Below are 23,574 nucleotides of genomic sequence, written 5' to 3'. Positions count from 1 at the left end.
AATTCTGCCTTAAGTGCTGTGTACAATTCTGGATTATGTTTCTTTCATTTTTAAAGTCAGTAAAATCAATATAGTTTGCCTAAAATTTTCAAATTTTGATTTTTTTCCCCCAGAATAATATATCAGTGGCAGAGTTTTCAGTGGATATAGATGTATTTTTTCTAGTTGCTTTGGTGACAAGTTGCATGAATTTAGTTGGCTGAAGTAGCTGGATAATTCAAGCTCAGCTAGAAGTATTGACATAGGAGCACTAAGCTGTGTGAGCAGATTGTCCCAGTATTCACATTGGCTCTTACCACCCATTGCAGCCTGTGCTGAGAGCTTTGCTGTCCTGTCTGTCCTGTTGTCTGGTGCTAATGAGCTGGTTTAAACTCACTGGGGGCCTGCAAGATGAAAGTCTTTCAAAACTCTTCCTGAGAAGGCCTCATCATGTCGCTTCAGTCAGAAGCATCCAGAAGAATGTTAATTTAGTCTAAAAGGTGTTATTTTTTAGGATTAGAAACAGCTTTTAAAAATAAAACTACAACAGAGTGTGTTTGCCAATGAGGCCACTAGTCCTTTATCCTGTTTTAGGGGTCTTTTTAAAGCTTCCTTAGTGCAGTGTTAAACAGACATAGAGTCTGCATTTAGTCAAGATGAAAAAAAAAGTTCAGCTGGTAGATGAAAGAAGTATTTCGGTGAAGTCATAAAATACTTTCTTGGCTGTTCTTTCAAGTGAAAGGCACTGAATTCTGTAAGGATGAATATCAAATTTGTGAAAAATGCCCAAACTGGGAGTCATGTCACTTTGACATGATACACTCAGAAAGCTCCATTTCAGTCACCTTGGAGTGTGCAGGTAAGAGATCCATAAAAATATCTGAAAAGACAGCTTGGTGTTCCCCTTTCTTTTTCAGTTCAGGATATATTTTAGTGCATTTAAGAGTAGAGTTACTGCAAGGAACCAAAGTAACTAAGGAGAACTGAGTGCCTGCAGCATTTATTACAAATGTAACTGTGATGGTCAGTCATATGAAAATCCAGTTCCTGGGCTCCCTGTGAATGCCTTTGTTCCAAGCTTTACATAACTGTATGTCATTCTCTGGAGCTGCCCTGCCAATGCTTCAGTGTTATCTATTGTTGAATGCCAATTGTTTGGAAAGCTGCACCCGCTGGGAGGGGTGTAGGATGTCCCGGGAAGAGCAAACTCATCAGAGGCCACGGGAAGTGGTTCAGGTTATTCAAAAACAAATGAACAACAAATCAAACCCTAAAAATTCACTAGCAGTTATGCTATATTTGGATGGTTCTTAGCACTAAAGTTATAGTATCTGTGTGGGTCACATCAGAAGCTGTCAGCTGTAAGAATAATACAGAATTTAATTGATGACAGCTATAGTCTGTATTTTTCAATTTTTTCAGGATTTTTGGGTTGTTTTGGTGTTGTTTTGTTTTTTTTAAGTTTAATAATTTTTTTTAATGTGATGTATGCACTTTTCCTTGTTCTATTTGGAAAGGAAGTAGACGAAACACCTGGGCTTAAACACTCACCTTAAACAACTCATGAATTTTATTAGCATATTAAGGTATTGATGAAATAAACTTGAAATCTGTTGGGCAAATGTTTGCACTGCTGGCTGGCTAAGTTTTTAAAAAGTAACTTTGTTCCAAAGCAAAACAATGAAAAGCAAAACATAGTTCTCAGACTACAGCTTTTGGCTGCTTCTTGAGAATATGCCTTGGCTTTTACCAGGTTTGTACTGGTGATAGGATGAGTTGTCTTCATTCTTACTAGTAAATAGTCAGTGTGTGAGCAAGCTGAAGGAAGATGTGATGGACTCCTGCTTTGGGAGAGAACTTGGATTGAACAAGGGGAAATTCAATACTATTCTGTATTGTCCTTCTTTCTTCAGTAAACTTCACTAATTGATGGGATGGCTTTATTATTCAAATGAAGGCAAAGACAAGAGTTTAGACATCTGCAAAAGTCAGAACAGACTGAGTTTGCAAAGTGGGAGAATGGAGTATTTTTCTATGAAATTTGCTGGCCTTGACTGAAGTGGGAACAGAATGAAACTGAGACTTTCTGTGCAGGAATGTCTCCATGCTTTACATGTTACACTTGGGATGATAGCCCACTGCAAACTGTCCCTTTACTATGAATTTTACTAATTTTAATTAATTTAGACCCATACTTGTGCCTTTCTGTTTCTGGTAAACCTCTAATTCTTGCAGCTTCCTGGAGTGGATAGTGTGTTACATAGATTTTTACTGTGTCAGTTATGGCAGCAGAGTTGTCTTGCTCTTAGCATTATATGTGTCAATGTATTTGATGCCTAACAATTTAAAGGAGGAAAAATTCCTGTCCCCTGCCAATCTAGGATTGGAAAATAAGTGGGTTGGGCCATTAGTATATAGCAGGGTGATCTCGCTTCCTAACTGCACTATGTGGAGAGGAGCAGAACAGCATTGATACTGCAGGAGGCCAGAGGGAAGAGCAGTAGAGTAGATGTAGGTCATTATAGTCGATGTGACAGCCCAGGGGCATGTCAGCCCTCATATCCCACTGGTGCCCTTCCTGATGACCTTCTGTCAAAAAGAGAAGCAGTACTGCTTAGAAGGGATGTGCTGCCCCGACAGCCGCTGCTTCCCCGTGTCATGAGCAGCCCCGTGCCTGGGCTCTGGGCTTGGGCTGCTGGAGTTGATCAGGATGAGTTGCCCTAGTTTGATAGCAACAGCCTGGCTTGAATCTGTCAGCAGGTACAAGTGGTCAGACTGGCCATTTGCAGCCTGCACAGAGCAGGGGTGTTGGCAGAGTGACTTGGGCTTTGTATAGGCCAAGAAATGTGGTGTTTGCACTTTTGACTTGTCATTAAAAGATTTACATGGAAATGAAGCCATAGATGTGTCCTGACTGCCAGCCTTGTTGGCTTCTTCCCTGGTCTTGGTCCCTGCCAGTCCCTGGCTTGGGCTTGTGTTCTGTCTTGTCACCTTAGTTGTGCTCTCAAATTCCTCACACAGCATATACTGTTCTACTCTATCCCAGCTTACTCTTTGCAGAGATGGCAACAGAAGTATCTTATACAGAGGTCTCACCATGTTTCAAGTCAAGAACAGGCCAAATTCGGTATGATATCATAGACTGATATTTTGACAGTTTACATCCCTTCCCTAAAAATCCACTACCAAAACTCTGGATTAAAAACAAACAGGCAAACCTCCAAATGCCTTTTAGTTTTGCAGAATTATGTATAATTGAAAACAAGGTTTTATAATCAATAGTAGGTTGTGAGCAGTTTAGGGGAACATTGTGAGCTTCACTGATGATAAAATCTATGGTGAAATTGTAATCTCTAGGCACATATATATATATAAACACATGTGTATGTGTGTGTATTCCTGCCAACATCTGCTTTCACTTCACAGTGTGTAATGGCTCAGCCTTCTGTCATTGAGAGAGGAGCAGTTTCAGTTACTATGGGACAGAGTCATGTGTGTAAGCAACTACTGTGGATTATCTGATGTAACATAAATTCACTGCCTTTGAGCTTTAAAGTGACATGCCCTGCCTTCCTACCTTGCTGTTTGCTTCTTTAAAACAAATAAACCCCAGGCTGTGAACAGCACATTTGTCTGATGAGTCTCATAGTTGGTGCTACAGTTGCAAGGTCCCCTTTGTGCTGGAATAAGTTTGTCTGGACAGTTTGCACTGAAAAAATTAGCTGTTGCAGATGGCTATTTCTAATGATAGTCTCAATACTAAACTTCCACGGATACTTCGGGAACCAAATGGACCCTCTCCCTTAAGCATAATAGTTTCAAAAGTGTGTCTAGTACTGTAAACTTCCTGTTACCCATTTAATTCTCAGTGGGGTTTCTCCTAGGGAATAGCACTTTTTGAACAGCTGATACATCTCAATTGGCCTTTAAGTATTTTAATTTGGTAACAGTCATCAGAAGGTTGCAAATGACACTGCACTGTGTTTTCTGGAGTGCAGTAAAATCTCTGAGGAGTTTAGCTTGTATGTAATACCATAAAATGAAACTATGATGTTTCTTCATCTAAGTAACTTATTTTTAACTCTGAAAATCTTGAGTCTATTTTAATTTTTGTTTATGTAAAAGGGGGAGTCGACTATTGCGTTCGTCTTAGTAGGATTATGCTGTGCAAAGCAGATGTTAAGCTCCTGTAACACACAAAGGGGGCTTTATGTTCTTTCACATCTGTCTGCATAAACAGCTCTGTTAACTCTTTCAGACTCATGTACAGAGCTCCTTGCTTCTATTAAGAGACTGCCTCGGGAAGGACTGATGAGGTCCCTATTTTGGTAGGGGAAAAAACCCTCAAAAATTCAGCTGAAGTCAAATACTGCCCTCTTTGACTGTGTGAGCTGCCAAAGGAAAGAACATCCCTGTCTCTAGAGGTCCAGAAAGAAAGCCTGAAAAGGTCACCAAGTTTTATTGCCTTACAGCTTATATAAATAGTGCAATAGTAAGTCAAAAGTGCTTTCTCAAAGCTCGTGTTGTGAAGCTGCTTGGCATTTCATTTCACAGGCAGTTGTTGAGAGGCTCTTTGCACTACTGAGGGGTATGAACTCTTGCATCTCTGAGCTAAAATCCATTAATGGAACTCCTGCATACCTGATATACTATTTTTTTACAGAAACTGAGAAGTATCACTTTGTTAGAAGAAACAGTGTAGTTTGTACTATTGTGCTTTTCCTACTAAGATACCACTTCCAGATTAAATTCAAAAGCTCTTTTCAACCTTTTAGATTCTACCAAAGCTTTGTCCCTTTGTGATCTTGATTTAACTTGTTGTTAGAATGTGAATTCTTTCTGTCTTTCATTGAGTGCACGTGAACCGCAGTGGGCTGTGTTATGTCACCTATTTATGAATTGCATCTAGATCTGGTAACTCCATTGTCTGTGCTGTGGGTTTGGCACAGTGTTGTGTAATGGCTTTACTAGGGTGGGAAGTGTGGAGAAAAGGAATATGGTGGAGCTGAGGGTTCTCCTTGACTGCTTGGAGAATTTCAGCACAGAATGTAACTTTGCCATCTGCACAATCTTGCCCTGAATGAGCAGTACAGGCTGGAGAAGTGACATCTGACCATGCTGGTGTATATAGAAAGGGTTTACTACTGATTTTGTTAGCAATGGGCTTTCATTCTTTCTGGGTTCCAGGAAGTCAGTGCTTAGCAATGTAAAAATTTGCCCCAGATGAATTAAATCAATTTAATTTCACTACAGTGAGCATTTATAGTGACACTGGAATTTTATTGTATGGTACATGTCACCTGCCTGTGGCTGATTTAAGTGTGAATAAAAAAGTCACTCTTGTATTGGAATATGTATCCTAATGAATTTAAATTCACACTCAGTGCTTCTTCATGTGCAAACAAAAGACAAGCATCCACTAATGAGAGAGAACAGTTTGTGCAGCCCACCACAGCAGAGCAGCTCACCCTACAGCAGGAATGCCCAAGACTTTCCCCTGGTGCCTTCTCCTGGTGAAGAGACCTCTCCTGCAGAACCTGTGGACCCCACAGCAGTGGGGTACCTGCGCTGTTGGCTCTCTCCAAAGGCTTGCGCTGAAAGGGAGCCTGGCTCTGCTGCCGGCAAATCCTGCTCGTTGGGGAGGGGCTCAGAGCTGTCAGACAGCATTGATTTAATGTATGATTTATCTAGGAATAACCTACTTGTATAATAGTTCAGTGCTGCACCTGAAAGCTGAGACTGCCTGGGGCTTGGTGGGGGGGTAGGATTGTTCAGCTTCAGTTGATGTATTGCTGTCTAACGGGATGAGATTAGATGCTGGTAAGAAGCTGAAGGAATATTTGCTGTCAGGATGATGTTTCATTTAAGCTTCCTTTTGGTAACAAAGCAGGCTTGTAGATTATTGTGGATCTTAAGATCAGTAGACAGATTTTTAGTTACGTTGAAAGTAGTTCTTAGTTGGGATGTAAATATTTCCTCAAAATTTTGGACATCAAGGGTTATTGGAGAATGACAATGATCCGTAAAACCGAGAAGGTAAAATTAAGTACTGCAGTCTTGCTTCTCAAAATGAATAAAATGTAAATAATTAAAGGTATAATGGAAGAAGGAAATCTACATTTCAAAACTAGTGATTATGAATTACAGAGTTTTTTAAAAGAAATGTTGAATTAAGAATCATCTTTAGTCACTGAGAAATCTATGGCAGAAAAGTAACCTGAATTTTTTTCTGCATAAAATAGTATCAGCCTTCTTGAACACTGCAAAATCTTTGGTGTCCTCATGGACTTGTTTCTGTGTGGTACACAATGAAATTCCACTTGTGTGAATCATTTGAGTAAGATTTTTCAGTAGTTTTATCCTTCTCAGTTTTAAGTCCACTTACTGTGACCAAATGTTTAAAGAGAGGCAAGCGGAATGAATGCACTCTTTGATAAAAGATAACAAAGCCCGCAACTGAGAAGCTTTGCTGCTCTTTGGGCAAGCACAGTTGATATAACTTGGTACATGTTTATGAATCCCCAAACTAACTGTAGTTATTATACTTGAGTCATGCTAAACAAATAAAGCTTTGCATCTCAGGAGCCTGGCATGTGTTTCAAGAGGCTGGCATGCATTTTCTTTACAGGATTGCAGGAGTGGCTCGCTTAACCTTTTAATTGGCAGGAAGAAAACTCACTTCATGGCCTAAGCCACAATCATCTCTGAATAATGTAAACAGTGATGACCTGAACTTGATCTTTAGACAAGGGATTCACTTTTCTTGGTAGTTGCATTACACAGACAAGCTAATGCTCTGGGGTCAGTGAGGGGCTTTTGTATACCCAGGCACAATAAAGGCAGAAAGTGTTTCCTGCTGTTTAGCTAATTAATGCAGGGTACCACTCGGTAGGAGTCCAGTGGGTTTGCTGCCTGTCACTGCTGTTGTACTGCCCGCAGGAGGATGCAGAACAACATGTGGGAAAGGAACGAATTCTCTGCCTTGTTCCATCTATCGCCAGACAGAACAAAATGCAGGGAATCAGCTATCGATTCGTTTGGTGAAGTGGGAAAAGATGTGATACTGGAATGGTCAAAGCATATTTGTCAGAGTTGTAAATAAATAACAAAAAGAAATTGATAATACCCTGTGTGTGATGTGATCTGTTAGAGCACAATTATCTGTGTGTGTCCTTAAGTTGCCCTCCATCCTGACACTGGAGGGCACATCTGAAAGGAAAAGACTGACAGCATTTCCCTATTACTTTTCTCTTAAATAATGTCTTATGATGTAATGTAAAATAAAGAATTTTGAGACTGTAAAAGCATATATAACTTGGTCACATCTTAGATTTTCTGATGGAAGTTTACTGCAAAGCAGTGAGTTCCTTTTCAGTAGTTAATGCAACCAAACATATAAAGGCATTTAGAGTCTGCTCTGATCTTGTATTCTGGTCAGGTGCAGGCAAATTGTAAAGAGAAAATGTAAGGTGTCATAGTGAACAGCATGTATTGCATATTTGAGCATAAGGGAGCTAAATAATTTTAATTCTTGTTAAAACCTTGCAGGGTATGTGCTGCCTGTGGCTGCCTGCCTTCTCAGCAAGTTTTAAAGTGGATTATTATCTAAGTGGAAGGCTGTTTGCAGCATCTTAAGTTTGATAGACATGTGATTGTGCAGGGGGAGGGTGGGGAAAAAGGGTTATTGCTCTTAGACAAAAGCTTCTCATAGATGAATATCTTCCAAACTATATTTGTAGTCTTGTTTTATTTTTAATCTGGAATGTTACAGAGGTTTCATGCCCAGATAGTAACTCTTCTGTTTGGTTTTTGTTTTGGTTTTTTTCCAGAACTGCTTAATCAAACATGATGAGAATGGATACTCAGCAATAGTTGGAGACTTTGGTTTAGCAGAGAAAATTCCTGATCACAGGTATGTGAGCTAATCTAAATGGAGAGAGAGTTGTAGTACAAGTGCAGGTCAGAAGCTCTAGTGAGCCAGATCCCTGAGACTGTTATTGCACTCTGGTACAGAACTTTCAAAAAATACCCTCAGTCTTCAGTCTGGAACTGCAGGCTGGATAGCCAAAAAGTTCCTGCCTTAATTACTGTCCATTTTGATATTTAGTGGTAACATTTATGCTTCAAAAATGTTCCAAGCACTAAAGGATTTGCTTAAGCTTTTTGGTAGATCTTTTAAGGTGGTACTGGGAATTCTGGGTTTAAAAAACCCCAAAACACAAAGCAAACACAATAATAAAAAAATACTGTCCAGCATTCTGGATTGGGATTATTTTGTAATAAATGTCATTTGTTGATTTCAAGCAACTTTAGCTTCTTTGCACTTTCATAAACAATATTTATTGTCATTCCAGCATTATTCTTATTTAACCCCTGGGTTAGTTTTTAAGGATTATAACAGAGTAAAATAAAATTAAATATTAAATTGCTGTCTAACAGTAGCTTACAATTTTCCCTAGGATAAAATGATAATCTTAATTCATTTGAGGAATGCACAGAGGACTGTCACAAGCTATTGTCACAATTGAAAATAGTCCTTTTGTTGTCCCTCCATTAGAGAGATCAAGGACAAGGATTTCATTGTTCTCTCTGTATATTGACTTGTGTATTGCAGAGTATTCTGACTGTGAAATGCTGTCATATTTTCTCCAGTGTGTGCTTCTGCGTGAAATAAATGAAAGCCTTCCAGCACTTCTGACTGCAGAGGAAACAATAAAAGTTGATCTCAGCTCTGCACAGTTTTTTAAAATGCACATATCCCAAAACCATACATTGAGAGATCTGAAGGTCTGCATTAATATTGGTGAAATATTGGATCTAAAAGCTTAACAAAATGAACATCTTAATTTACAAGATCTACTTATCTTACTGATAAGTAGAGCCAATGTCTGTCTTGTAGCTGCTGGGGAGCACCCTGTGAGGTGCTAAAAGCTTCAGCTGTATTCAGGTGAAGCTTCCATGACAAAATCAGGAAGACACTACAGGTGCCTTAAGGTGCCCTTAATACTCAGCTTTGAGATGCCCTGAAAACTGAGATTACAGTTAAGATAGCTTGAGACTAAAGCCAGCAACATAATAGAATTGCTACATTAGCACTATTAACCACTATTTTGCTTTTATCTAGTTTTATCTCCATTTTCAAAAGCAGCTTTGTTCTTTCCAGTTTGCTGGTAACAAGCCATGCTACTTTGAGGCCTTCAGAGGCCTTTTCTTTTTTAAATAGGTATTCCCTCAAGATCAGCTGGGTGACAGGCTAGAGCCTTTCTTAAGGCTCCAGTATTCAACTTTATGGAAACTGCAAGTTTTTCAAATTGAGTCTATTCTGAGTACTTTCAATTTTTCCATAGCAAGGATAGGTAGACCTTGATTTTTAATTGTTTTTAATACAGTTTTAAAATCTTTATTATTTTAATAATAAATAAGTTTGACTTCATTCAGAGCTGCATATACATCTATGGATGGATACCTGCATGTCTTGCTGGATGAATGGAGAACTTGGCATCTAGCCCAAAACCGATGTCCACAAACCTTTATGGTGTTTTTTTTATTTTATGTGTAGATGAAGGAGCCAACTCTGCCAAGAGTTAGGCAATAAAAACTATTGAACAGCTTGACCTTAAAATAAAACATTCTTTTAAAGTGGCTGTGCACTTTAAACTGAAAATATGAGTAATTGATTGGGAAAGTTAGTAGCAATGCTTGAGTATTTAATTAATGGTCCTTCCTTCTCTCCCACCACCTCCCATCCCTATCTATCCCACATCTATATAGTGAGAAGTTACCAGTTGTGGGTTCACCCTTCTGGATGGCACCAGAAGTTCTCAGAGATGAGCCCTACAATGAAAAGGTAGGTACATGATATAAATGCAGTTAGTTGTCAAATATTTTTCTTCTGTAGCAGTATGCAAGATTTAAGAATTTCCATCATATTAAAACTATTGTTATTTTCACTTGTGATATTTCTGTACTCAGTAGATCATTCAGGCTAAGGGAGAGTGGGAATTAAATACCTAATATTTGTAATTCATGGTGTTTAATCTTATATGAAAATAGAATTGGCTTCATGATTGTTCTCTGTTGTGCTATCTCCATTCTGAAATACCCCACATACTGATACATAGTAATGTTTTATTGACCTAACACAATTTAATTTAACCAAGTCTGAGAAATGTAGTAAAGTTGCTTCGCAACTGTACACCAGTGAAATCTGGGTAGAAGTAAAAGGTCTGTGTGTAAACTTGCACAATTCTCTGTGTGTGTGTGTTAGTATATGTGTGTGTGTGTGTATATATATATATATGCACATCTATGTATATATCTATGTCTATGTATGTGTGTATAAATTTAAAAAGTAAACCAGCATGTCTTAAGGTGAGACGCCTTGATAAGACAAAATGTTCTCCAAAGGTTTTTCTAAGTTTTCCTGTTTGTGTCATTGGGAAGTGTTTCTTTCAGAGGAGGATCAGGTCACACTGGGTTTTAGAAGTGGTGTTTTCAATCAGTCTCTTCTTTACACAGGATTCTGTCTCCATTACTTCAGCTCTGCCAGTGCAGCTTTTATGTGATAAAGCCCACATCCTGTACCTCTCTATATCTACTAGTTAATACTCTGTTTAACTGGTGGTACTTTTAACTTGTCGGAAAGCAGTAACTGCCTCAGTAATTAATGTCATAATTACCATTTCAAAGCTTTTTAAAGAGATTAATTGACCTAAATTAATGATAAAGTAACCAAATCTTTGATGCTACATTCTTCATTGACTCGACCATGGGGAGGACAAAAAGAGGAAGGAGATGTCATATCTCATCAGCATGAAAGGTGACATATAAACAAGCCTGATAAGGGATGAGGGATTCATGCTTCTGCCCTGTAGACTTGCATTACATGTTTTCCTAAATTTTATTACCTGAAAAATTCAGGTGGGTGGAAATCTGAGGAGCTGTGCAGCTCCAGAGGTAGTCAGATAAGTGGTTACTAAACGTCATGGAAATTAAACCTGATATACAGTGCTGCTAGGTATCTCAAGCTTTGGGAAGACAGTTTTCTCCAGAGGTACTGAACTGAGAAGAGGAAAATAGAATTTTTCTTAAAAATAGCATTAATGTTCTGGCTAGGCTGTGAATCATGTATTCATAACCTGTTTTTCTAAACACAGTGATATATGGGCATGTCATGTTTTGGCTATGTTTTTAATTATTCCCATGTGTAGGACATCAAGTGGAACTTCACTATTCTTCATGCAAGGAAGGATTAAACTTTTTTTTTTTTTTTTTAGTTTTTGCATTGCTGAATTAAGAGTGATTTGGTGTTTTTTTTTTTCTTGAAAGAATTTTAAATTTATCATTGCTATTTGTACAACAAGAATGCTTTCTGTGAGCATGGGTTTCTTCACATGGAAAATGTTAGCTTTAATGCAGTTGCTCAGTGTTTGAGGCTATGGTGTTGTTTAGTTGTTTCATGATAGCCATTTGGGGTAAGCAGAAACTCAATGGCAGATAAGGATGCTGAGCATTCATAGTTGAACCATGTGTCTATTAATTTTTTTTCTCTCTCAGGCAGATGTGTTCTCCTATGGCATAATTCTGTGTGAGATTATAGCAAGAATACAGGCAGACCCAGACTATCTCCCTCGCACAGAGGTGAGTGGTTGTGTTTATAACACTGGTGGGAGGTGGTGAGTCTGCCATGATAACAGCTCAGCCTTTAGAACTTCTGCCACTGCTGTCAAAGATAGGATGAATAGGTGTGACATTAGAAATAGCCTGTAAAAGGCTTTTGCTCTTTATGCTGTTGCTGTAGGAAGCTCCATTGAAGACAGTTTCTCAGAGACTTTGTGCAGCTGCAATCCTCATGGGAATCCTTTCTGCCCCTAACTGGCAGGACATTGAAAACATTGCAATGCGAACTCTTCCTTTTGTGGAGTGATAGCTCATGTAGACTTCTTGCCAGGTTCACAGTGAGACATTTTGGCATTCTGTATGCACTAAGCAGCCCCCCCCTTGTGAAAGGGGTAGGAGCTGTGTTAACAGCAGCTAAAATAAGTTAACCCTTATTTTTGTGTGGACTCTGCTAAGCACAGTGGATCTGAGCTATAATTGACTAACTAAAGATACTTTTTTCTTTATTAGTCCCATCGACAGGGCAGCTTTTGACCCTTTGTGGGGTTATTCCAAATTGTCTATCCCCCTCCATTTCTGAAAATGGAAAATTGCTTAAGTCTCAGACTGCAATAAATGAAAGATTATTTTTTAGTCTGCCCTTCAGATTTTATAGACATGCACTTAAGGAACTGGATAATTTGTATTACCAGTCTACCATCCACTGAAAAGTTAGCCATTTTAACTGATACATTACCATCACAGCAAAGCCTCTGGTTTTGGAGTAGGCTGTTAATTTGCACTATGAAAATCACTACAGTGAAACACCATAGTATATGGTATTGTTTCCAAATCCACACGGGCAACATTTCAAGTGCAATGGATTGCATTTGAATCCAGGAGGAAAGATGGGCTTTGATGTCAGCCCATACAGCTATCCTGTATCAGTAATCCCCACTGGGAATGCTGCAGTTTGGAGTATGCATGAAGTTTTCTCAAACTCCTCTGTTATGTGGTTGCTGAGAAAGGTGTTCATGGTTATTCCTGGTAACTTCACATAGGGACCCCCTAAAAGAAGATGCTTTGAGCTAGATAGAAGACCTCATTTATTTCTCTACACTTTGTTGTCATTTGTACAGAATTTTGGATTAGATTATGATTCCTTCCAGCACATGGTGGGAGACTGTCCTCCTGACTTCCTCCAGTTGGCCTTCAACTGCTGTAATGTGAGTATCTTATTTGAAGGGGAGAGGCCTGAACTGGAGTTCTCTAAATCCCTCTGGTTTCTGAAGACACAGCTTAAAGCATTTACAGAAGAGACTTGAAGAGCCTGCCTCTAGAAGCAGTGTACCTTCTGACAACCCCGGAAGTCCCTTTCAGTTTTTATAATCCTTCCCTTCCCCTTGCTCAAAGGTCTGTCTTGTGTTTCTGCAATTCTGTGTTCTGTCTTGCCAAACAAACAGGTCTGGCACACTGAGCAGCTTCTTGCAGGCTGCTCAGGCTGACCATAACCAGTTGGATGCCATTGACACTGGCTATCCCTCGGGCTGACAAAATCCAGCTGTTGTTGTGTGCAGACCTACTGAGCTATGAAAGAAGGACTGAGTTGCTCTTATAAACAGAGGGGACAAACAAAATAAGAGCAGGCATTAAACTGTTCTGAAGTGTCTGTATGATGCCTTTTGGAAAAGGGGTTTGACATCCAAATGCTTAGCCTGTGTCATAAAATCCAAACTGTGACTGAAATGATTTAATATCTGTAAGCCTATAGGCCATGTGCTGTATGGAGAAATTTTTCTGGCAATTATTCAAGTAAAACTGTGATAGTAGATACCTTCATGGCTCCTTATTGTGAAAACTCCAGGGCAGTAGATCTCTTCTGCTGTTTATCCTGCAACAGAGTTACTAGTACCAATGCATAGTAAACCAGTTTATATAATATAAGAGAACCTGATCTTCCACCACATTCAGCTGAAGTTGGGAATCTCCAGTTTGCTCAACTTAAGTAGAGGCAACTTTAAAAAATTTTACTGCACAAAACTTGGCCCTGGATTCACAACCAGGCTGTGCTGGAACTGATGCCAGCATTGTGTCTAAGTGAATGCTTTTAAGAAGTCTCATCTCCTTGTGCTTTTGGTGGTTATTTTTGACCTGATGTCTCTCTTTACTTTGTATTAGTACAAAAGCCCATGCTCAAGGGGAGAGTGGTATAAAGGTGAGAATGGGGGCAGTGACTGCTGCTCTTGGCACCACATAGTATAATTCAATTCTAAAACTGTTTGTGGAACTTACTATGGATGAGCTATTTAACTCCTCTTATTTCACCTTAGTACAGCAGAGCTTGCTTCACCTGGAGGGGTACATCTCACTCATGTTTATGAAGCCCTTTGATTACATGAGCACTAAATGTTTTGGTTAGAGGTAGGATTTGACTTTGGAAAGCTCAGCTCCCACCTGCAGACTGCAGAAATGGTATTGCATCCAAACACATGGTGCATGATTCAAAGCAATTTTTCAGCTCAGAAATTCAGAGTAAAGCTTCTCACGAAGGAAGGGGCAGTGACCTTATATTCTCATGTAAAATTTGGTGTGCTCAGAGCAAAAGGGTTTTCTACTACTCATTATTGTCAAATGCAGCTTCCTGTATAATAAATGTCCCTTTGCTGAATTGAAATGGAAATTACTGTCTTGTGATCCAGCCATTAATATGCTGATTTCAGTGTGGGGCATGCTGGAATTCACATACCACTCACCTAGGAGAAGGGAAGGAGTAAACAGATATCTTCCTAAGCATGCTGTGCCTCAGTAAGAGATGATCGGTGTGGTAGTTTTCTCTGAGACATGGACATTTGTGTACCTTTTTATTATTTAATAGGTCAGCAAGGTGTGAACTGTATAGCCCAGCTGAACTAATGTGCAAAGCCCTGGGATTCTCTACAGCCAGGAAATGTGTTCTAAGGCACCCTAAGGAAACCAGTAAAAACTGACATGTATGAGTAGTGGATTAAAATTTAACTTACTGTTTTTAAGGGGGGGGGAAGTTGTTATTAGCACCTGCAAGAACACAACAATTATTAGCCTACTTGTGGAATATTTAATAAATGTTATCATAAATGATCATGCAAAAAGCTTACCAGGATGAGCTAAGCTGTTGGCATCTGCTGCTTTGAGAAAGAACCTTCTCTTCCATTTGAGCAGAATCTCAACTGCTCAGGGATGGAAGAGGCAAATACTGCTCTGAGTAACTTTTCCATTGCTGCTCTTGTCTTGGATCTTACCTAGCAGAAATTAAAATAGAGAGCTCTTTTACTTCCTCTAACTTCCTGTAGCTTGCAGCAGCTCTGTAAGATTCCCAGATTAGAAAGTTTGTCAGAGTACAGTGTGTGCTTCAGTGTTGCCCCTGCCCTACTCTTTCAGTGGAATAGGGAACGCAGAATAATGTTTTCTAATGCCAGTAAATTCCAGCTGCTGCTTTAGAACAATTTTCTTGCTGCTGTTGAGTTCTTCAAGTGTGGTTTCTTTGTTTAATTTTTGTTACTGTTCATAGGAATTTTTAAGACCTTACCCCTTGTTGCTAGAAGGTGTTCTGGCATTGCTGATCATACCAGTTGTCTTCAGAAGGATCCATCTCAAACAACTTGCAGGGCAGTATCACGGAGGTCTTTGGGGTTTGTTGTGTACAAAGCACTACTGTTCCCATTGTAGAGGTGGGATCTGTCTGGGCTTGTCCACTCTGAGAAAGCCTTTAGCAGGCTGGAAACAGCAATCAGGTCAAGCAGAATTGATTTTATTACTGGAATGAAGGTAACTTTCAGCTGCTGAATTAGATGTTGATACCTACAGTAGTGAAGCCTGTGACATATATACAGAGTCAGTGCTCAGAATGATGAAATGCTTTAAAGTTACTGCTCAAAGGAAGCTGCTTGCCCTGTGGTATAATTTTAGTGTTGGACTTTGTTTAGAGATCTATATCTGCTAAAGTGAATAAATAAATACTGAGACCAAATAAGTACTGAGAAATAGAGACTAATACATATTGATGAGCAGGGGGAATATTTTACCTGGGAAAGATGGATTTTTCTTTTTCCTAATTTAAACCTTTGTCAAATTCTATAACCACCCTTGTTTCCTTACAAGATAGACCAGTGCACTGAGTTGTATGGCTAATTAACAGATGGAAAAGTACAACATTTTCAGCTTTAAGATCAGCAGTGCCATTTTAGGTGTGTTTTAACTAAAGCCACAAGGAGATGATGGGATAATTACAATCTTTTAAAGACTGACATAGCCATGTTGTTTTGCGTAATCCTTTTGAAAGAACATTGGTACATAATCTCTGTTTGATAACCAGAGTCCAGAAAGAAATCCTGAACTATCCAAGCTGTTTCAAGCAAACCAACCAACTCCCCTCACAAGCCATGAATCTGATAGTTTCCCATGTTTTCAATTTAAAATTTTTCCTTTTCATAGAATATTTACAAATTGATGATTAAATGTGAGAGGTGTAATAGAATACTGTCTTCCTCTTCTTTCTGTAATATTTTTTTGCAATGATAATACACTTAAAACCATTTTGAATTTTCTCATTTCCTTAGATTGTCCCTCTCTCTGTCCACTGTGTAAGCAGAATAGAATGGACAAACCCACGTGGACTTACCTGATTTGTGTGCATTCACAGATGGATCCAAAGTTGCGTCCTTCATTTGCTGATATTGTCAAAACACTGGAGGAAATGTTAAACCGCCTGAGAAATGAGGACTCGGAGCGAGACAGAAAGTTCTTGAACCTTGACAACAATGAAAGAAAACCAAAAGGTAGGTGTCTGTGTTGTACAAACATTGCTGGGTGCTCACAGCAAGAGGAGAAAAAGCTTCGTATTTTGAAAATTGTTATTTTGGCTATATATGGTTTTATTTATGGTTTATGAATGATTTTACACAAGCCCTGAAAATTATTCTGGAGCAATGCTATATGCTTTGCATTTCAGAATGTCCTTTGGTGAAAAAACCAGCTAACTGTTTCTTAAAGTGCTTGATAATATTCTGTCCCCAAGATCTTGAGATGAAATTTAGAGTTCATTTGGGAATGGGTTTGTAAATTGCTAATAGTATATAAAAATCCATCAACTTTTGATTTATTGCTGCCATACTTCGTACATATACATAATTTCTTTGGTGTATGTTACTTGTAATATTTAGAGGCTTCTTAAATTCCTTCAGGAGGAAGAGCACAGAAGATGCACGAGTATTATAAAGTACCTAGAAATACTCTGAAAGACGAGAACAGATGAGTCCCAGGTCTGCTTGGGAATGTTGGCCTTGAAAGGTTTTCTCTAAAGCTGTCTGGTGCCACCTGGTGTGGGGAGCAAACTCTTGTAGCCTGGGCTGTATTCTGACTTGGGTGTTTTATGTTAGTACACTTCTGGCATTAGAAATTTAAGAGTACATTAAAAATAGTTTTTTATATATACAAATATGCACCATATGGACATAACTATTGATCTGTAATGTAGTTGTAGATTGAAATAATTTTTCTCTACATGAAACCACATAGAGTTCGTGCATGTGGTAGTTCTCCCATACCTGGAAGGCATTTTAAAAGAGGTGTGAGTTAAAAAGGAAATTTGTTTGTTTGTTTAGGGTTTTTTTGGGTTGGGCTTTTTCTTTTGGTGGTTTTTTTTTGGTGTTTTTTTTTTTTTTCCTTGGCATTCTCCCTTTGGAGTACATGTACAAAACAAGTACTTCTCCAAGAAGTGTTACATGCTGCTCTTTGACTTCCATAGTCTTTCCTACATGGAATGGCTCTAGTCTAAACTGTGGCAGTATTTAAAGGGAAAAGTAAAAATCCATATGTGCTTATTCTGGAAATGGTAATCAAAAGGAGATATCGCTTCTTTATACCCATTTGTTATTGCTCTAACACAGCTCTTCAGAGACACCTTGAGAGCCCATGACAGATGCATGTTCCAAACATTTGGGGAGTTAACATCTACCAGTTTCTCATCCTAATCCAGTGATACCGCTTTTATTTATAAATGTGTGTATGTGTGCAATGGGTGCAAATACACAGACATATGTACAACTTTTAAACTCCTATTCATTAGGGTCAGACTCTGATATATCTCCACTTTTGTATTGGATAATGTACTGAAAGAAGGCTGGGATAGAATGATTTAAAATCCGCATGGTACAAGGAGAGACCTTTTTTGTTTGTCTTAGACATTTCCCATCAGGGTGAAAAAGTGCCAATTTCTTGGACAACCATATTTTGTACTGGTTCTCCTTCGTGGTCAGTAGCACCAACAGACCTTGGGCAACCTCTGCTGGAAGCCAGGACAATAAATCTAGAAACATGCAAAAGGTTTTTCAACACCACCCTGTGCCATCTCTGCTGTGGCAGTGTACTGGCAGCAAAGAGGTTTGCAGGGGCTCTAAAATACACTGAGGAGAAGAGAACAGTGTACTTGTGTTTGTGCAGGAATTTAAAAGGAAGGAGCAGACATGTGATTATGGAACATAGTTTGGAATATCAGAAACACAGCTTTTTTCTTTACAGTGGTCATGAAAGCTCTGTGAGTGAGCAGGGGGAGCACAGCTATATGGAGCTTGTTTAAGCTAAGAGTATTTCTCTCTTTCTACTCAGGATCAATTGACAAAGGACCAGGAGTAAAACGTTTGAGTTCCTTGGATGATAAGATCCCACCCAAGTCACCCCGTCCGCGGCGGAATATCTGGTTGTCACGCAGCCAGTCGGATATCTTCTCTCGCAAACCTTCCAGGAAGATAAACGTGCAGGACCCCTACTACACACCAAGCAAAGGGTTAGGCCGCAAAGTTAATCCCTTCAGTGCCCGGGAGGACCTCAAGGGGGGAAAGATCAAATTCTTTGACATGCCAAGCAAGTCTGTGATTTCCCTCGTGTTTGACTTGCATTCTCCAGAGGCAGGTGGAGGCCTGAAAGCCAGCCCGTCCCAGTTCCGGCAGGCATATAGCACAGACTGGCAAGACCTTTCCCTTCTTCCTGGGAGGAGATGCAGATCACTTCCGCTCTCTCCTGAATTACCACACAAGGAATATGGCCTGTTTGGGGGACTGTCTTCAACTGTTGGCAGGTGTGACCCAGCCCAGTTAGGTGCAGAGGTTCGGCAAAAACTCTTGAGTAGCACTAAATATGGTGTGTCAGAGATTCCCCCCTTTCATGCCAAGCCTCAGAGACCAGAGTTTCTTCTTGCACCAGGACAAGAAGAGGATATGGACTGTTCAGATGGGCCAGTGGCCCAGGAGGAAAATGGGTTTTGCCCTGTTGAGAACACATGTGGAGATCCAGCATGTGATCAACCATTAGTGCTGGCCCAGTCTCGGCTGCTATCTTACAAAAAGCTCCCAGCTGAGAATTCAGTGAACTCTGAGGGACGTGGCTCCCCACAAGTGTTTGCAGGTTATCTCCCTTCTGAAGAGATGGAGGTAGAAGATGATCTGCTGAACATTACTCTGTTAGAGTCTACAAAGCCTCTATTCAGTGTTAGTTCTCCCACTGAGCTGAAGAGAGAGACATGGCCCTTCAGGGAGCAGGATGGGGACAGTCCTGCCCTGTTGTCTCAGACCTCCTCCAACATCTCACAAAGTGGCAGCACAAAGTCAGCTTGTGACATATGAAGAGAGGGCTCAAACTGAATGTGTCCTTGAGTTGTTCCCAGTTGCTTAAACTTTTTCTGCAGTGCTGGGCTTCACATTTGAAGGAAACTCAACAGATGGTGGAAACTGGCTGTAGGACAGATAGCTGCAGATAGTGTCTGAAGAGACTGATTATTTTATAAAACTGTATTTCAAATTGTGCTTATTCCCTTTCCTGATTTGCATTAGGAAGGGGAACTACTCCAGCCAGAATGGCCATGTGGGTCCCACAGTCCTTTCAGGAGGCAGCAGCCAGAGTAGGCACCATATAAACACTTTGACCTGGATTTCCAGCATGGGGCATTTTAAGGTCTTAAGCTCCATGAAGAGTAGAAAGATTGACCCTTAGATTTTTCCCTCTTCCTCTAACTGAACATCTCCTCTAAGCCACTGCAGATTTTTCATTAACATTCTGCATCAGTGCACCTGGGTCTGAGCTTCTGTTTCAGAAACAGGCACAGAAGTCTTTCCAAGCTATGTTGAGCAGATAGGAATGCTCTCTAGTCCCAGAGCTGCTTTGAATGCTGTTGTAGCATTAAACAAGCTCTTCTTTCAAAAGCAGCAAAAACAAAACCCCTCATGCTGGTCACAATCTGCAGGCTGAGTCACATGACAAGTACTTTGTGATTAACAAGAAGAATCTGTTCCCTGGTGTTTCATTTTCCCTTGGGATTTAGTAATGATGTTTAATACATTTGTGCAGGGAAGCTCGCTTCCTTGTACAGCTCTTTATGTACCTCAGCCCAAATGTGGAGGAAGATTTGCCCAGGGCACAGAGAAGCATATTCCAGCATTGCCATTTCTGGGCTTCTGAAGAAACTGCTCCTGAAAGTGCCAGCTGTACTGAGCTTTTGCAGAGGTTGGGCCCTTATCTCTGAATAGCTGAGTGGACATCATAGTCTGTTTCTGCACAATAGTTAAATACAGTAGCTACATCACAACTGACTATTATCACTAAGCTAGAAGGGTCATATTCACCTCCCTTCTCTGGTACAACATCCCATCTCACTGATTTCACTGCAGTAATGATGGCTCCTCACTAGCCTGCTTGACAGAGGACAGGAATCTCCTGCTCAGGGGAAGTTGCCAGCAGTGTTGCAGCCCCACAAGTGCTCTTGGAGAGCACAACTCACAGGAGGGCTTTGAATTGTCAAACTGAAGAAAATTAGCTTGTCCTAAACTGACTTGTTTCCTCTACAGAAAGAATCTGCTGTCTTTATTGGTTTCTCCTGTCACTGAATAGGATGATCTCTTTTTTTTATTTATTTTTTTTATTTCCCTCCACCAGCAGGTACCTGTGAAAAACCCAACATGAGCTTTAATGCTGCTTGCTGGAACCAGCATCAGCGATCCCTGCTCTGGGATGCAGTGTGTAAGAAAGCTCGTTATGTGACATTTGTGCAACATCCTGCCTTTTTCCACTATCATCCCAAAAAACCTGGTATTTTTAAGATTTTATTTTATGGGATTTTTTTAACCTATATCATCATTCCTAAATGAGGGAAACATTGCACACCTGCTGAGAAGATGGTGATGCAGCGGAGTCCAGATTTTCAGCCAGGTAGCCTGTTACATTCTTCCTGCTCTCTTTTAAGGTTGGATACTGTAAGCTGGTCTCTGATGGAAGGCAGACTATTTCTACTCTTCTCCCATCTCAAAGAAAGGATGGAGAAAGCCTTTCTTGGCTGGAATGTGTATCTTTCCTGAGGTGTAGGTAGCTATTCCATGAGTTACAGCTATGACTTCCTCTAGTGAAGAGTCTGTTAACCTGAGCAGTTCTCCCTTTGCAGTGGCTGTTATGAATGAAAGGAGAAGCCCAGTGTTGCTGAGTTGTTTAGTACTCCATGCCAGATTAGGCAGCTGTTGGCTGCTTGAAAGAGAAAATGCCTGTGCTCACTAAGATAACTCCTTTTGGCCCACAGCTCTCTGCCTTTTGAAGGTGCTGCAGAGTAGTTTGTCTTCTGTATTGTGTCTGCAGAGTGCAGAGCAGCTTGTATGGCTGCCACTGTGTGTGTCTAACTTCGAGGACAGTGAAACACTAGAACTCAGTTGCCTCCTGGTGCCTGCTTGCCTTTTTTTTTTTTTTTTTTTTTTTTAATATATTTTTATCTTTGCTACAATTTTATCTTCTGGGAGGGAAACGATCAGCACCAGCTTCTGTTGTCAGAAGATGCATTTAGGTGTGACTTCAGACAGACAAGCAATAATGAGTAGTTTACTTTTGGATCACCAGGCTGAGGCAAGCTGTCCAGCAGCCTGACCAGAGAGCACACGCACACCTCTGGCTGCCCTGGGGCTCCTGTGAGCGAGCCCTGGCTGTCAGTGCTGACACCTCATCATGAAGCCTGTTGCCCTCCCTGACACTGACTGCAAAGCTTGAGCAGTCAGGCTTGGGGTACCCCCAGGGCACCCATTGCAGTGACCTCACAGTTCTCTTACACTGCTGTCTTTGCAACATCTCCCTGCCCTGAACAGCTCTTACAAAGTGGCAGAGCTAAAATTTTATTTTCTTAATTGTCTGCTCTAAGCACAACCAATTGACATGCATTGGGCACAACTATCAACATTTCTGGCTCTTGGTACTGAGGTGGAGATGTCAGAAACAGAAATGCCAAGGAGTAGCAGCTCAGGCCTCTCCTGGATTGGTCTGCGTGGGAAGAGGCACATGTATGAAACTGGAGTAAAAGGTCATTTTAAAATTGCAAAGTGGTTGCTGAAACCCACTGTTTCCAAGGATGCAGTTGGAAGTCACAACATCTCATCCCTTTGGCTGCATAAAACTGAATCTAGGCTGCACCTAGTAATTCCTAGGTTTTGTGCCTACTGAGGTTGCTTTTCTACAGAGGGCCATTTTCTGACAGATACTGATAAACATGAATTTGAACATGTGGTCAGCAAACTCCTTGTTTTATAGTGATGTGACAAAGTTTTATCATGATTGGATTTTACCGTGATTTTCACTTTACAGGAGCAGTTCTTGCTCTTTTAAAGTACTTTCTACACATTGCTACACATCTCCCTGAAGAGATCAAAGATGTTTTTAATTCACTTTAAATCCATCTTGAGTTCAATTAAATGTCTGTTATAAGCTATTTTTGTTGTGGTTGCAGGCTGATGAAATGCAGCCAAGAGAATGCATGTGAATTGCTGCCCCTCAAAAGCAGCACAGCCAAGGGGCTGTAGCAGACTTGTACTTGTTGGAGAGGCATTGATGTATTATGTGTAACATAACGTTGGTATTTTTTGCCAGTACAACTAAAGACACTTGAATAATTCCTGTTTGCACTTAATGCTATTGTTTATATTGCATGTCACTACATTTCTATGCAAAATAAATAACCTTTTTTTTTTGGGAGGAGGGGCAGCCAGATATTTGATTAAGTATAAAGATCTTTGCGAGATGATCTATTTTCGTATTTATGAAGGAGTTTTACGTCTTAATATTTTGCAGTCTGTAAATAGCTGAACTTGTAATTAAAGGCTTAGGAAGAAGTTTGTAGCCTGTGTATAATAGTAAGTTAACACTGCCAGAAAAAAATCTTTGCAAAACAACTTTTCTAATATTGCAGATATTTATGAATATGTAAAGAAAGCACGTCTTGTTTTTATGTTGATTGACCTTCTGACTTTTTTGAACTATAGAAATGGTGTATGTTTTATTGGAACTGCAATAAGAAGTAACCAAAGATGAATCCACTTAAATATTTTCATAATTTTTTTCTTGGTCAGGTTTTGTAAACTTTCCCAACTTGCTTTCAAAATAAAAATGAAATCAAGGTCTGAGTCTTGTGATTAAGAGGACAAGTGCTTTAAGTTAAAAAAGCTGGCTTGAATACTTACTTAAAATACAAATGCCATTAATACCTGGCTTGAGATTGTATTTGCTATTACTCAGTGCTGAGTTATACCTAAGGAAAACTCATCCTCAGTAAATGTTATTTCTCTCCTGCATCTCATTGAAGAGTTCCACTATTGAATCCATAAGACTCAAGGATTTTTTCTGCTCTGTGTTACAGTGCTCTGAAGGGTAGGCTGTATCTTGTGAGCTACCAGATAAGATGGCTTTTGATAGCAGCCTGGAGGGCGCTTGCCATGGTGGCTGCTCTGTTCTAGCCCTAAACAGCTTCAGCAGCACAGGAAGCTGTGCAGTTTCTCAGGATCACATATCTGGCTTTCAGCCCCACTGCTTCTCCCCTTGGAACAAGTCTGAAGACCTGCTATGGTTTGGTTCTGCATGCAGTTAGCCAGCTCTAGAATCAGCTGGCCCACGTGAGAGGAATTTTCTCCTTCCCTTCTCTTCTGTAGGGGCAAAGGTCTCATCTGT

The 23,574-nt window shown here is 40.0% G+C and overlaps 1 protein-coding gene across 5 annotated transcripts in view; it reads left to right on the top strand.

Moving 5' to 3' along the window:
- Positions 1 to 23,033, top strand: part of TESK2 (testis associated actin remodelling kinase 2) — a 109,948-nt gene extending 86,915 nt beyond the window's left edge. For all 5 annotated transcript variants that reach the window (XM_068198618.1, XM_068198619.1, XM_068198617.1 and 2 more), the window contains 6 exons: positions 7,809 to 7,891; positions 9,751 to 9,826; positions 11,536 to 11,619; positions 12,717 to 12,803; positions 16,256 to 16,391; positions 18,220 to 23,033. In XM_068198618.1, coding sequence (XP_068054719.1) covers positions 7,809 to 7,891; positions 9,751 to 9,826; positions 11,536 to 11,619; positions 12,717 to 12,803; positions 16,256 to 16,391; positions 18,220 to 19,232 — 1,479 coding nt within the window. In that variant the 3' untranslated portion in view covers positions 19,233 to 23,033. The remainder of the gene's footprint in view (positions 1 to 7,808; positions 7,892 to 9,750; positions 9,827 to 11,535; positions 11,620 to 12,716; positions 12,804 to 16,255; positions 16,392 to 18,219) is intronic.
- The last annotated feature ends 541 nt before the right edge of the window (positions 23,034 to 23,574 follow it).

The sequence above is a fragment of the Anomalospiza imberbis genome, chromosome 9 (genome assembly GCF_031753505.1).
Source record: "Anomalospiza imberbis isolate Cuckoo-Finch-1a 21T00152 chromosome 9, ASM3175350v1, whole genome shotgun sequence".
Classification (NCBI taxonomy): Eukaryota; Metazoa; Chordata; class Aves; order Passeriformes; family Viduidae; genus Anomalospiza; species Anomalospiza imberbis.
Note: the sequence above shows the minus strand (reverse complement) of the source record. Positions and strands in the feature narration are given on the sequence as shown.